Below are 16,892 nucleotides of genomic sequence, written 5' to 3'. Positions count from 1 at the left end.
TGTCTCATTTTTATATGATATTGTTTCAGCCCTTCCTTCTTTTGCGGTTTACGTTCTAGATCAGTTTTTTTTTAACTCTTTTTCTCGAGCAACTTTTTTCAACTGTTTGCTTATAATGGTTTTTCTTTAATTTTATTAATAACTGGTCGAAGGGTGGTTATAATTAAGCTTCCCCGATAAACAGCAGCCTACAACGTAAACGGATAAACGGATTGCAACGAAATTTGTCATATAAACTATACACGAAATAAGCTTACAGAATTTCAAAAAAAAAAAAAAAATTAGTTCCAAAGTGTCCACCAGAGGGCGCCTTCGCTGGAAAAACACTAAATTTAACACAATAAACGACCAAAACGGAATACAGAAATAATATCAACAATCCAGAACAAGAATTACGAGTAATAAAATGTAAAACCGGGAAAAGCTGTCAGTTCTAGGAAAAAAATGTCGAGATTTGCATGTTTGCTAAGAAGAGGAAGCTTTATGCAAAACGGGTTAGGGTACGAAACGTTTGTAGACATTGTCATGTTTTTTGCCGATGTTTCCGGCTGTAAAGACGACGGTATCTTTAGTAGAACGTGCGTAATTGGTGAATCTGTTTTACGAAAACAAGGCGAATTCATCTGCTGCAGTTCATGAATATCGTCGTGTAAAGAAACTACAGAGTGGACCAATGCCTACTAAAGGTATGCGGGCCATGATTGAAGTTAATAAACTTGCTATAAGTTGCTTTTTTCGTAATCCATGGCAACCGCTTTCATCGGATCTAAGCCCCTGCGACTTCTGGTTATGGGGTCACTTAAAATGTCTGGTGTATCGTAGTGGTGTTGCGATGTTGAATGGCTTAAGGAACTCCATAACGTTTCATGTGTGAAGCATCACAACTGATCAGTTGCGATCTGTTATTGAACACACTGTCCATTGACTTGAAATTTTGCTGGCGAATGAGGGTGGTCACATGAAGCACCTTTTCCTACATCACGCTGGATACGATTAACAACTCTCCTCTTGTGCAATTTCGTCCTAATCTGTTCTTGTTTCTGCAAACTGAACTTTTCTTTTCTCAAACAGCGTACTGTTATTTTTTTCTTACCATTACTGAACGCGATTCGATGATAAGGTGATCAAAAACTAATCAATAAATGTTAATATTGTTTCTGTAATATGTTTTGCTTATTTATTGTGTTAAATTTAATGTTTTTCCAGAAAAGGCGCCCTCTGGTGGATACTTTTCTTTTTCAAAATTCCTTGAGCGCATCTCATGTAGACTCCATATACCAAATTTCGTTGCAATCCGTTCACCCGTTTGCGTTATAGGATGCTGTTTACAGGGGAAGCTTAATTATAACCACCCTGTATTTGACATCGGAAGAAAATATTTTCCTGCCTTTTATCGATAAAAAATAAATTATTTAATTAATATTGTCACGAAAGTTCGCTGTATTTATGCATGATAATATTTTTGAGCGAAATGTGAAGAAAATATATTAAATAATATAGATTTCTATAATGTCGGAACTAATTTCACTTTTATTTATATCGATTATTTTCTTTTTATTTCTGAATAAATTTTATTATTATAAATATTATAATTTTTTGTCATAAATTTTTTTCTCAAATTCCCTTTTAGATTACACCTATAATATGAAATAAAAATTTAATTACATTTATTTAAATTTTTAAAATTCCAAAATATTTCATTGACTTCAGTAGCATACCATTGTACAAAATTCCAAAAAAACATGAAATGATAAATGGAAAAAAAAATTGATTATTTCTCTGAAAAATTATTATGAAATTATATATTTACCAATATGAAAGAAAATAAATTAAAACTTTATTAAAGAAACACTCAGTTTTCTTTTAATTTTTATTTAACATACATAACATCAGTATATAGTAAAAACTAATTTAGAAAAATAAGCTAATTTGCCCTTATTGTTTTAAAATGTCATATTTGTAAAAGAAAAAAAAATATTGCGTATCAAAATATGCGTAGCAAATGGTATCTTCCAACAATATATTGATATACATAGATATTCTTGTCATAGGGACAACATTTTAAAAGTAAAATATTGCCTTAACTCATTTTTTCTGTTTCTTTTGACTTCGTCGCTTTTATCGACGATATATTCTTCTCCTAATTAATCAGTTTGTCCCACACTGAGCTTTGTGCCAAGAAATTCTACTATTCTATGCCTTTTACGTAACCTTACATCTCTTAAATACCCACGATAATTATGTATTCAAAATGCAAATGTGGGATATTCATTAAGTTCAGGAAGAAAGCCTTTTCATGCCATGCATATTCACTGGAACATTTCTATGACGCTCGGTGCCATTGACCTGCACGGTGAACCATTGGCAACGAAAAGCTATCGAAATCGCGTGGCAGGTGATAAACATTAACTAGTATGAATCATTCCACCGTGCCCGTGAACGCGTTTGTTGTACTTTTTAAAATTCAGATTTATTCTGAGTGTTGCACGCAGTTGTTTGCATGCGAAAAGGAAGGAGAAACGCGTTTTTCTGAAGTGGTTCGAAAGAACCATTTTCCGGAAAGGAAATGAAGTATTTCTGCGTAATTTGAGTTCGTTATTAACATTTTGTTAATGCACAGATCATGTGCTTAATTCTTTATTTTTGTACATCAATCATATTAAAGATAATTTAATATCGAGTTCCTTGTTTCAAACATCAAATTAAATCCTTCGTTACGTAGTTTCTTATTCTTAACATTAAATCTATCGTGCCGGTCAAATGACTTTTTCCGATGGTAGTTCTAATGTATTGGCGAAATGTCTGTACATTTAGTGTTAATTCAAAATTTTATAAAACGAAAATAAAATTGCTGCAAAGAAATTCAGGACAGTATTTTAATTACTTGCATATTACTGATTATTGTTGCGATTTAGTTATTCATTTGATAACAGAAATTATTGATGTTTGATAGTGTGGATTGAAAGAAAGTAACAACTTTTCTGTAAAATATCTTTACAATGAAATCTTTCCGGGTATACTACAAATCAGGGGGAAAAAGAGAAAAATATATATTGCCTACAAAGAAATTGTTAATAGCTACATTTTTTTATATGAAACAGCATTATTTTTAATTTTATACAAAAAGCAAAAATTTTTATACTCTAAAGAAAGATTAAATTCCAAATAAATCTACTTGAAATATTTATTGCTCACAAATGCTATGAAACATGAAGATGTTTTTAATTAGGATATTTTGATAATCAATGAAATGCTTTTCATTATTTAAAAACTCTCTCCATTTAGCATTCGTAACATGGTGTATTCGAAGAACATGATGGGACCCAACAATTATTTTTTAAATGGCCAAAATATGGGAAATAAAGAATTTTAATGTTATATATAATATGAATATATGAATGTTGTTGAAGTCTCCCTTCAACTTAAAAACTGATTTAAAATTTTTTGTGTTACCTCAATATTGTTTGGAATTTTGATTATTTATTACGGTTTATGTGGATTTTAAATTCATTGTTGAAATGTTTGCGTTCATATTCCATTCTGTGAATAAGTCCATCTTAAGTCTCCTCTAACCCTATTTTATAAAAATTTGTAGCATGTATTAAAAAATAATAATTTTAAAATTAACTTTTTTTAGGTTTTTAAAATTATTTGGAACAGTTTACAAGCGTTCGATAAACTACGAGTAATAAACTAATTCTTCGGTAAAATTATTATTCTTATTTTAACTAAAAATAAAATTGCAGGCGATAAAAATATTTTTTGTATTAAAACAATTTTTATAAAATACATTTACAATTAATAATATTATGTGCATAAGATCTGCGATTCTGAATGGCTTGAAACTTATTCTTTCTATTCGATCACATAATATTTCTCATTTATTCTAGGGGTAACATAATTCATTTAAATTTGGAAAATAATAGAAAGTTCGAAAACAATTTTTATAAAATACATTTACAATTAATAATATTATGTGCTTAAGATCTGCGATTCTGAATTGCTTGAAACTTATTCTTTCTATTCGATCACATAATATTTCTCATTTATTCTAGGGGTAACATAATTCATTTAAATTTGGAAAATAATAGAAAGTTCCAAAACAATTTTAACATAATGTAATATTTTTGGTTTGAAATATAATTATGAGGTTGTCAAACGCTCGTATTCATTTTTAGAATTTGAATTGTGAATTTTTAAATATAGGTTGTAAAATGCGCTATAAAATGTTGAATTAATAAGATTAATTATTTACATTAATTAACAATACAACATCTTCATGTTATTTATATTCATTGTTCAATCTAACGATAGGCCAATCATAAAAGAATCAGTTTTAAACGAGTTTTAACGAGGTAAAAGCGACAAGAATATTTTTGAAAAAAATATTGGTGGTCTTTCGCACTTTTTAATTGTTACAAATTACAGAAAGAAATTTATAAAATTTTTTCCAAGAGGAGCATAATATCAAAGCATCAAAAATATAATTTCATTTCTTGCAAAATCTTCTACAATCCTTTTATTTTCCGCATCCCTTATGACTCATAATTTTAATCATGTACAACCCATTTAATAAAACATTAAAATTAATATTTGAGCATTTTATAATGAAATTATGCTGTGATAATAATGTAATTTTTTTTCTGACAATTCGCAGAGCATGTTGTCTGTGAAGACGAATTCAAATACGCATTACTAGCCAATAACTGCCTTTGCCCTGGGACTTCAACTTTAGTAACTCTTCTGCTTCATACCTCAAGAGGACAGTAAGTATACTCCTTAAAAATAAATAGGCTTAAAATGTTATTAGAATTGCGAACGACATTTGCAAAATTGATCAAAATGAACTTCACCAATTATTGAGGCTTGGATGATGACCAATCATTCCAAAAAATGCTTAATCTAAGCAAAAAATATTTCACATTTTTAACTGACTGTTTATTAAATAAAAATTAAACTTAAATTCAAAGATATTTTTATTTAAAGATTTTAAAGTACAGTAAAATTTTAGAGATACAGGTTCTTACAATATATCTGGCATTTTAAGAAATATAACCAGAACTCGCATAAAGTGTCTGTGGAGCCCAATCTATAGAGAAACGGGACTAATCATCAATTAACCCCTTGCCTGCCACGGGCGTATATATACGTCTCCCTAAGTCAATGTGTTAACTGCCCCTGGCTTATATATACGTCTAGCAACTATATACGTATATATACGTGGCACTGGGTACCAAATCTCGCAAGTTATTCTCGGCAGGTAAGAACTTGTGCTACTGAATGTCAAACATTTCGAGTGATATGGTAATGCGCTCTGCTTTTCTCTCTCTCTTTGGTTTGCTTATAATCTCTGGATTTGATATAAAAAAAAACACTTCTCAAAGTTTTGAGATTTAAAAAACTTTTATGCGGAAAAAAAAGAACTCTTTTTACTAAAATGTGAAAATTTCTGCACAGCAAACAATTTCAAAATTTGAAAAAATTGCAAAACTTTATCAGTTTTCTGAGAAACGGAAGCAATCATTTCATTCGTCATCCATTTTTGATCGGTACTCCGAATGCCTCCAAGAGCGAATCTTCTTGCTCAATATATTGTCACGTAGGTACTCTAGTGTGGAACTCAATGACACACACAAGAAGTAGAGCTAAACCAATTTATTAACTCAACTCTGAACTGAGAACACAGTGACTGACAGATCTTCTGCTTTTATACTAGCATGGAAAGTTCCAGAATACTTTTCTGGAGACAGTAAGAAAAGTCCAGAACACTTCTCTGGTAAACTAAAGAAAGGTCCAGAATCTTCTGGAGCATGAAATAAAGGAAAACATAAAATCAAGGAATTAAATATTTACACAAATTGTCTCGCTTTGTCTCTAGCGGGGTTCGAACTTACGATCTTTTGATTATGAGATCAGTGCTATGACCATTCGGCCATGGAGAATCGACTGCCTCTTTTCAATGCTGCAATATTTTGTGTATAGTCAAATTTCAAAGATAGCTCTTCCAGATATTTTTTAGAGAAATTCGGAAAAAAATTCGTGGATCTGAGAGTATCTGTATGCTTTTTATTACACATTTTATATTGTTAATCTGTATCATAGTTTTCTTATTCAGTTAATTCCATAGTAAATAAGAGAGATTTATAGATATTTTTAATGGATACCAAATGGATGATCCCTGATCTTTGTGATGTTTTGGTAAATTTGATGACAAAACGGGTTCTCGAAAATAGGAGAATTATAGTAATATCTCTATTTCGAAACGAGATCCTCAGACCTTTCTAGAAAATTCTACACTCTGTCAGAAAAATTTTATAAAGGAGCGAGAACTAAAGTCAGTCGTGTGAATTCTTCGTTCAGAATTTTGATCGCAAAGTAAGCTCTCTAGCTTCATATGAAGTGCTATTATTGTTCATTTCAGTATTCTGAGACGACCACTTTTCGACGATTCTATCCCGCTAAGGGATGAGATATGGAAGGATGCGAGCATTTCGGAATTCACTTTATTGTTAAATGTAAATATCTCCTCCTTCTCACTTCTATTTTGTCGAATCAAACTCATTCTAACGCATGCGCAAAAGCGCGGAGAGTTTTAGAATCCATTGTCAAACAATATTGTTACAAACGTTTTCTTCTACAAATACCGCTAATCAATCGCAACACATTTAACCGCTAGTTCAGCAGCTTGCTTGCTTGCTAATCCTCTCCAAATCTTTTACTTGTCGGCGACTCGGACTCCTCTCACACACGACTTCTGACGATCCACACAACTTCACTGCAGCTTCAGAGTGCCCGTCTTTTATAATTCCGGGAGGCGGGGCTAGAATCTTCAGACCAATCAGGGCGTATCTGTGTGTATCTCAGTTCCTACTGGATGGATCGTGAAACTTCTCGAACTTTACAGTATGATCTATTTAGTCGCCAAATCGCCAAATGGCCGCCAAGCTCTCAGACCATTGACGCACAGGACAGATCTTACAAAGGTTTTAACTGTTTTTCCCATGATGGCACTATTCGTGCCGGGTAGCAAAATTACAGATTTGTAACAATATGTTGTTGCGATAATTTAATAACAATTTGTTGTTTGCCTGTACATTTTTGATTTTTGGAACTTTTGCTGTCTTTATGTGCAGTTCGACTGTATTTTGCAACACATGTTTCCTTGTGGAAAAATCGTCTTTAACCATTATCGAACTTGTTGATTTCTTACGCCATAAACTATCGGAAGGATTTCTGTAACAATATATTGCTCCATCACAATTTTCGCTTATGATGAAATTTACGCTCGTAACCTCTCTCCGATCAACAGTGTCGAAATATAAATAATGGTTGTTGATAGGGGCGATATATTAAAGCTCATTAAACCGTAATGACGTCAAAAGATTCAATTAAAAAGTATTTAAAAGTGCCAGTGTTGCGTTATGATGTATAATCTCGTTTGCCTGCAGGAGAAATTCAGTTTACTATGCACAAGTGAGTAAACGGTATTAAACTGTTAATCGCACGTTACTAAACTTCTCACTTTATAATCTGTTTCGGAAATACATTTCAACTTAGTGCTATTAAGTTAATATTTATTGCCCATAAGATTATAACTAGAATATCTAAATGAGTAATTAAATTAAACTAATTTCATGAACTCAAATTTAAGACTTGTGTATGCAAAACACTTGGATTAATTCTATTAAAGAGTAGATTAAATTAATGAAAATTCCAAGTAAAGGAAGAATTGTTACATTATTAATTAAATTATTATGCATGTGAAAGCTTTAATAATATTTTATTAGTAGGTTCATTTGAAACGAATATTAAATCTGTTAAAGGATTTTATTTGCAAATTATTGAAGCATTGTAATTATAATAAAGAATTTAAATTTTATATCTTTTGATATTGACTTTTTTCTGCTGTACTTTAAGTTTTTTCCATGAAATTAGTAAACGGAATTAATTTTAATAATTAAAAATAATGGCAAAAAATTCTTTATGTGAAAAGTACCTTTTTTTACTTTTTCCTATAAGCAGAAAATATGGTATTTAGCAAACGGTTCAAACGAAATTTTATTGAGTTTCTTTGTTTTAAACCTTCCCCAAATTAAAACAAAAACCTATTTTTTTTTAAAATTACATCTGTATGTCCGGCTGCCTGTTCTTATTCGTTACTCAGAAACGTGTTGAATTATGTAGGTGAAACTTAGCTATCACATCATTTATCATAGATCTTAGGATCTACGACAAATTTTGTATTGAATCCATTAAAAGTCGGTTAGTCTATATATACGCATGTATTTTATCTGCCCTAAAAGGTAGACATAATATTGTCACGTAGGTACTTTAGTGTGGAACGCAATGACACACACAAGAAGTAGAGCTAAACCAATTTATTAACTGAACTCTGAACTGAGAATACAGTGACTGACAAATCTTCTGCTTTTATACTAGCAGGGAAAGTTCCAGAATACTTTTCTGGAAACAGTAAGAAAAGTTCAGAACACTTGTCTGGTAAACTAAAGAAATGTCCAGAATCTTCTGGAACATGAAATAAAGGAAAACATAAAATCAAGGAATTAAGTATGTACACAAACTGTGAATCGCATTGTCTCTAGCGGGATTCGAACTTATAATCTCTTCATTATGAGATCAGTGCTATGACCATTCGGCCATGGAGAGTCGACTGCCTCTTCTCAATGCGGCAATATAAGCAAAACTCTGCTGCATTTTATTTTTTGGTAGATGCTTTTAAATTGCCCTGTATAATAAACATTATGTAGACACATAGCCCATTTTGTCGAGAAAAAGGAACGAAATTTGTTGTTGTTGTTGTTGTTCCACACGAGCAAATTAAAACAAATCAAATCATCAGCAAACAAGTAATGAAAATATTTGTTGTTTGTTGTTGGTTTGTTTTATTTCATTTGTTCAAGAAATATTCTTTGACTATACTGCTCCAGATATGTAGAAAGAACAAATCTAAAGCAAGATTAATAAACCAAAATGGCTAGAAATTGAAAAAATACTTTTCAAAATAGACAAATAATGACAAATTAATATCGAATATGAAGTCATGTTAAAAAATACTAAGGAATATTTAATAATAATATAAAATATAATGGAAAGAGTTGGCTATATAGTATTTAATCAGCTGTGAGCATACGGAAAGCAAAATGGTGAATAACTCAGTATAGGCACATACCAGCTTGTAGCAAGAGACCAGGTATATTATTGATTTGGCTAATACGTATTACATAAATGTACATTACTGGTTTGGCAATTAAGATAACATCATTCTTCTTGTTTCTGAATGAAATTAAGTGTTCTATAGAACATTTAATTCCTTGTTGTTAATATTTTTTTCCAAGATTCCATTGTACTTTACAGTTACCGCAAAGAATGTTCATGATACACAATTCTAACAATTAAGTACTGGCTTAGTTAGACCTCTCATTTCATCTTATTCCCACATGGAAAACTATACAATAGAATAAAATGGAAAAATCATTTTTATATTTCTATATATTGCACTTTATGACATCGTCTCTTTTTACCTTTCAATATTTATGATTGGAGAACTCAGAGACACGAATTATCTTGTCCAATTTTATGTTCCATTTTTCTTTTCAGGGAGGGTCAGATGTCCGCCGAGGAATGGCACCGCATATACGGAAAGTGTTCCGGAAATGAGATCTATCACATCCGCCTTGGAGACAGCCGCTTTTTCGGTGAATATGAAGGAAAACCATTCACACTGGCATCCTTCCACTCGCATAGAAAGTAAGGATATTTAGATATTAGAGATCTCTTGGACATTAGAGATTCTCAACTGTACCTTTCAATTTCTCATCATTTTTGTTTCATACAATTTCTATGACATAACCTTTTAAGGCTTGCGGGGTAATTGGCTCTCTTTTCGATGCATATGGCACATGGGAAATGCTTTGTTGTATGGCTTTGTTGTAGTCATATGAAAAGTTGAAATTAAAAATAGTTAATCATTTTTGGCCTAACTGAATGATGCTCGTTTTTCAGCGAGATTTCTTACATTTCATCGGAATTTTCAACTGTGCCTTTCAGTTTCTCATCATTTTTGTTTGACATAATTTCCATGACATAACTTTTTAGGGTTTGTGGGGTAATTTTCACTCCTTTCAATGCAGATAGCACATGGGCAATATCTTGTTGAAATCACATGAAAAGTTGAAATTCAAAGTAGTTCCTCATTTTTGTCCTAATTGAATGATGCTTCAGTGAGATTTCCAACATTGCATCAGTATTTTCAACTGTGCCTTTCAGTTTCTCATCATTTTTGTTTGACGCAATTTCTATGACATTACCTTTTAAGGTTTGTGGGGTAATTTGCACTCCTTTCAATGCAGATAGCACATGGGCATCTTGTAGAAGTCATATGAAAGGTTGAAATTCAAAATAATTCTTCGTTTTTGGCCTAATTGAATGATGCTCGTTTTTCAGTGAGATTTTCAACATTTCACCGGAATTTTCAACTGTGCCTTTCAGTTTCTCATCTTTTTTGACACAATTTCCATGACATAACATTTTAAGGTTTGTGGGGTAATTTGCTCTCTTTTTGATGCAGATAACACATGGGTAATATCTTGTAGAAGTCATAAGAAAAGTTGAAATTCAAAATAGTTCCCCATTCTTGGTCTAATTGATATGTGGTATTTCCAACATTTCATCGGAATTTCCAATTGATTCTTTCAGTTCCTTTTCACTTTTGTTTCACACTATTCGTTTTCCTCTTTTTTTAGGTATGGAGTCACTTTGGTCGGTGTGAAAACGGAAATGGGCGGAACCTGGCCTATTTTGCTGAACCCAGGCCCTAATTACATACTTAAGGCTTCGGATATCTGCTTCTACATGAACATAACGAAAGAAGAAAACAGTGCTTTCCTTCCTGCTGAGCACACTTTAAAACGAGAAAGCCTTGTGGGTCTGAATCCGGATCCAACTCCGGACTCGAGTTCAACTCAGGAAAACGAAACAGTTATGAAAGGTATGGTAATCACGAATAGAAATTTTTTATATCCAAATATTTCCTTCGTACAAAATTTGAATAACTATGAAATGAGCATTATTAGGAAATTCTGTTAATGTTTGGAAAGTAAGGATCCAAAAGTTCATTGTTTTCCAAGCACTTTTTAATTGACAAAATACCCTCCAACATTATTTGTTTATGTATACTTTCTTTTTCTTCATAATTATCGCTATTTTCTAATTTTTTTTTCAAATCCTTATATTTTACAATCGGTTCAGAAATAGCTAAATACTATATCTTGAGTTTTAGAAGATCTTGAACTGAAATGTTACAATTCCAAATGCTCATAAACACTGCTACTATTTTACTCTCCGGATCTAAAAATTGGACCCCACCCTAGATATTAGCCAAGGGCTGCATTCTGTACATTTTTGTCCCTATGGAATATTATTACCTATTGCCAAAGCTCTTTTTCATTTTTCCCATAAAGCATTATTGTGTTACTCTTTCTTACGCTTCTGTCATTATGACACACCGATTTGCTTGATTTTCCGAAATATGGAAATCTTTTATAAAGTTTACCAGAAAACTCATATGGTCTAACACTTCTGTATTCGTAATGGAAAACAGCTCTACGTTTAAAAACCTTCAGGATATATTTCGTTGAATTTTGTACATTCTTAATGCTCTAATGAATGGAACTAACATTTTATGAAAATTCAGGTTAAGGTTCACGACAAGCTTTTTGGAGCTCCTATACTCAGATTTGAGGACTATCTCCTTCACGATATGGATAGAATAATACCGTTGCTTTTGGTAGAGTGTCTGGGAAAGAGTCCTGATATGGTAAAATGGTACCTTAATGCAAATTCACTGGAAATTTGTCTTATACATTACAAAATACGATTTTTAGTGAGAATTTTCTGTTTTGCAGAATTGTGAAGCGAAAAGATTCTTATAGAGATATTAACTAGCAATAAAAGTAAATGAAAATTCAGATCTAGGTTCATGATAAGCTTGTTGAAGCTCCCATACTCAGATCATAAGACTATCTGCTTCATGATAACGACTGAAAAGCGTTGTTGGTTTTGGTAGAGTGTCGTGAACTGTGAAAAAGTCCTGAGATGGTGAAATGATACCTTAATGAAAATTCACTGGAAATTTATCTCTTTCATTAACAGAAATAATGATTTTTAGAGAGAATTTCATATTTAGCGGATTGTGAATCAGATAGACTAACAATTCTTATAGAGATCACTAACTGACTACTAAGACCCGCCAGAATGCACACGGTAAAACTTGATTGACCTGATTGCCACTATAGCAACACTAGCGGGAAGTGTGTTTGAGCCCTAGAGCCATCACCGGCCACGGTACAACTCTTCCCTAAAGAAGAACGGCCGGTCATTGATGGGAGGAGTCAGACCCCCCCCACACACACACACATCTTCTCAAGTACCCACAGGGAAGGCGAGATCCAACCACCATGACAGAAGCATCTAATCCTAAATTACAAGACTCCACAGTGGGAAGTTCTTATAGAGATATTAACTAGCAATAAAAGCTAAAATGATAAAGTTTATTTGATGACAAATTCGGTGAAATTCGTTGATTTATTTTTTATTTTTGTTGAGCACTCTAATAAACACTGAACACACTAGCCTTCCATTAAGCTCTCGATAATATTGGCAACATAGAGCATACACATGGAAATGGTTTTCTCTCTCATATAGTCACTGCCTACCATCTTAAGAATGCTAAACAGCGTAAACATGTCATCATCTCAATTACTTTACGCAATTATTGTTACAAAATTTTTCTTCTATTACAAATACCGTCAATTAATCGTAGCACATTTAATCACTAGTCATTAGTTCAGCAGTTTGTTTGCTGTCTCATCCTCTAATTTCTCTTATTTGTCGGCGACTCCGACTCCTCTCACACACACACAACTTTTGAAGATCCACACAACTTCTTCCGATACACACGACACGACGACTTCCGATATCCACACAACAACAACTTCGTAGCTTCTGAGTGCCCGTCTTTTATAGTTCCGGGAGGCGGGGCTAGAATCTTCTGACCAATCAGGGCGTACCTGGCTGCATCTCGGTTGTTAGTGGATGGATCTTGAAAGTTCTCGAACTTTCCGGTACTATCCATTTAGTCGCCAAACTCGCCAAATTTATCGCAAGGCCGCCAAATGCTCGCCAAGTCTGTCGCCAAGCTCTAAGTTCATTGATCTCAGCACGTACAGGACTGATCGTACAACGGTCTTTCTTACGATGACTCTATTCGTGCCGGGTAGCAATATTATAGGTTCGTAACATTATATAGCATCATAGTGAATTTGTGCGTTTCCTCGGAAACTCCAATTCGGGTTTACCAAGGCACTATAACTAATGTATTTGTTACTAAAATTGATGAGAATATGTTAATTGAATGCTTACGAGCTTTAAATTCTAGATTGTTTAGCTTACGAATGAATACTTTATTAATCCATAGCAGCTCGACGAAAATGATCTCGGATAGTTGAAAACTCGATTCATGGAAGCTACATCTACATACATGGCTTCTTTTCTTTCAACGAAGTTTCCTCAAACTGCTTATTGAGATTTCAAAACCTAACAGCCTTCGTCGATCAACTCTTACTATATAATAGTATTAGTTTAATCATGCTGATCAACTTTCATGAACTAAATCTAATCATAAGAAAAAAAAAATATTTGCCTGAGCTTGTAAGATGGCGAATATGAGTGGCGATATCGGTTCAGTTATTGAGGCTGAAATCCAACGTTTCTTTTCCGGTGTATCTCAAAAATGAAAGTTTGTGGAGTATTTGTTCATTTATGATATATCTAGGAGGTAATAAACATTCATATGAGAGGAAAAGAAAATGACGAAATCGGTGCTGCTATTTTACCTCTGTCGAGATTTTTATAGCGAATGAATATTCAGTAATGTAATGATTTTGAGATTTCTATTGAAAATAATATATCGGAGAGTAAGTGGTCGTGGACGATGTTTTTAGATTTCTGATCCTCCAGATGGCGCTGTTGAGCGTCATCTTATAATTGAAGTAAGCCTTGCCGTATTTGTGTGACAAGCAACGGAACAGACAAGGATGGAAGGCGTCGAAGTAGCCTATACCAAAACAATATTACTATAAATAATGTATATAATTTCAATAATTTTGGCCTCCATTAAAATAATAGAAAAGGCAAATTATAAACTTATTATCCATTGGACCGCATTTACAACAAATTTGTTTAGAGGTAGATCAGCTTCATATGAAATAAAAATTGGCGAAGTCGTTATAATGGGTGAGTTCAATGCAATAGATTTGCAGGTGCAACCACATATTAATATTTAGTAAACTCTTTTATTAATTATCAAACTTTCTACATGTGTTTTTGAAACATAGGTTGAGTTTTAAGATAAATGTTCGGTAATTTTATAGATTTCATTGTTAACTTTGCATTTTTTCAGCTATTATTATTTCAGGATGTATGAATATTTTTCTCATTCGAAACATTCGGTTGCGTAGATAATTTCGATGCGAATTTATTAATTACTACTAATGTATAGCATTTCAGTTTGTTACTAAATATTTGTTTGCTTGTCTAATTCAAAGAATATGCAAATATGAAAGCATTACCTGGATCTTTTTTAAGCATTTAAATAGGAATTTGAATCATTATCCTATTGAAATTAACATGCATTATGTATTTTAATCTGTGTCTTTCACATTCTCATGGCACATCCCATGATGTCGAGGTATGTTCACCAAGTGTTTTTGTCTTTTAGATTAATTACTATTTTGACCTATTTACAGTTTAACTAATAAGTTATACAATTCGATATTCGATACAAATATGTCATCACATGAGAAGGTGTTGAAACAACTCGAAAATCAGTCATTCAAATTTAGGTGGAAATCATTTTTGTCAATAAAATCTCAATCGTGATCGAAAAATTTATAATATATCAGGTTCTAAATTTGCCATTACTATTGAATATTTTATAACGAAATCATCACTTGATGGAATAATTTTTTATTAGATTAGTGGAACTATTGTTGCGAGAACTCCATCCTATGGATGCATTAGTGAAGAGTCCACCAAGCTCGATGACAAATAACGATGCTTTATTCCGTCAGAAAACATAAATTGCTAGCAGTTAAAGCACAGTCGAAATGTACCCAAAGAAACACTTGCAGAAATCAAAGCACATGCGTAAACGGAATGTCTTGAATAGAAAACGGTTTTGCGCAAATAACCAGAGATCTAGTTTTGCAGTCAATATCCAAAAAAGAATTTACTCGATTAACTCGCTTTAGCTCTCTCACGTTTTTATATCTTCGTGACAAGGAATCGAAACTTCTAAAAGAATCTTCGAATCTTGATTTGCAATAGAGATATCGCCATCTTTTTTCTTTTCTAAAATCTTCATTTTTGTCAAAAAAAATGATCACACAAATTTATCGCCAAAGCCAGACGTTATTGATATGACATCCGTTAAAAGAATCTGTTAATATCTTCCAATTACAAGGGGACTAACTGCGCAACGAAGCGATATTCATAACAATATTTTGAACCATGGCTTCATTCTGTGGTTCTTCTTGTGTGCAAAATGCTTTTTATCTCTCTATTTTCAGTAAAAGCTTCATGATTTATATTTTCTTTGGTTTGTAAAATTCTACAAATATTCGTGATTAAGATGAAATTTTAAAATTCTTTTAGCTACATGCCTTATATTTTCTCTTGCTTGTAAAATCCTTTAATTCTCTTCGTTCAGAGAGAAACTTTTAAACAATGGTCTGGTGCCCTACATTTTCTCTTCTCAAATAGCTGAACTGAAAGGAAACGCCTTGCAAGCCAGGAGATTCGGCAGCCACTTACAGGTGCCCCTTTCAGAATGTATTCCGCAGACCATGGGCATTGGCCTCAAGAGAAGCGGCATCGTGCCAGTGGTCAACAGTTTTGCCCCTCCGGGTCTCCACATCACCCACGCAGCCCCAGACGGGACGGACGATGCCATGGAAGCCGAGCAGGAGAAGTATCTGGACATCCCTTGGGTCACCCCGGCGGAAAATTGCGAGTAAGTACCTACTAAAAATAAAAAGAACGATATCAGAGAATGAAATATGCTATTTTGTATGCTCCCGAAGAAGATTATATTGAAGAATGTGTTGACTTCCAAACACCTGTTTCCTTTATATTCATTCATAAATTGTTACTGTTCATTTCAGTATTCCGGAACGGCCACTTTTCGACGATTCTATATAAGGGGTGAGATACGGAAGAATGGGCGCATTTCTGGAATTTTTCGTCATTCTTTGACCTTGATTTCCGCTTTATTAGATACTTTTTTGTCTAATTTTTTCACGTATATGTATATCGGGTCGTTTCTGATCGTATTATTTTAATTCAACCCGCGAATAATCCAAGTTTACTGTATTATTAAATGTAATCATCTCTTCCTTTTAACTTTTCTCTCACCCCTATTTTGACGAATTAAACCCATCCTAACGCATGCGCACAAGCGCAGAGGGTTTTAGAATACGTTGGCAAACGATACGTTTGTTAGAAGATAGTTAGATAATAATTAAATTTAACGGAATCAAACAGTAATTAATGAAATTTAAAATAATTATGGCAATTTAAGAAACATTGAAAGAAGTAACACTATGAATAAAAGGAGGAAGGTCAAGAATATGTGATTGTGTGGTGATAACACTATAATAATATACATACATATCAAAAGTGGGAAAGCAATCAAAATTACAAAATTTAATGTATTACGAATTAATATTGTTACGAAATTTCCGGGTTCGTTTGGATAGTGGGAGTTATATGGTGTAGAGAACGCTCAATCCCCAGGCGACAGTAGAAAATGAAAC

General features: G+C 32.9%; 1 protein-coding gene across 2 annotated transcripts in view; it reads left to right on the top strand.

The window, feature by feature from the left end:
* LOC129972386 (potassium channel subfamily T member 1-like) overlaps positions 1-16,892 on the top strand; it is a 452,573-nt gene that overhangs the window by 381,417 nt on the left and 54,264 nt on the right. For both annotated transcript variants that reach the window (XM_056086510.1, XM_056086511.1), the window contains exons 15-18: positions 4,658-4,766; positions 9,619-9,768; positions 10,764-11,008; positions 15,841-16,090. In XM_056086510.1, coding sequence (XP_055942485.1) covers positions 4,658-4,766; positions 9,619-9,768; positions 10,764-11,008; positions 15,841-16,090 — 754 coding nt within the window. The remainder of the gene's footprint in view (positions 1-4,657; positions 4,767-9,618; positions 9,769-10,763; positions 11,009-15,840; positions 16,091-16,892) is intronic.

This window comes from Argiope bruennichi, chromosome 6, assembly GCF_947563725.1.
Source record: "Argiope bruennichi chromosome 6, qqArgBrue1.1, whole genome shotgun sequence".
NCBI classification, from domain to species: Eukaryota; Metazoa; Arthropoda; class Arachnida; order Araneae; family Araneidae; genus Argiope; species Argiope bruennichi.
Note: the sequence above shows the minus strand (reverse complement) of the source record. Positions and strands in the feature narration are given on the sequence as shown.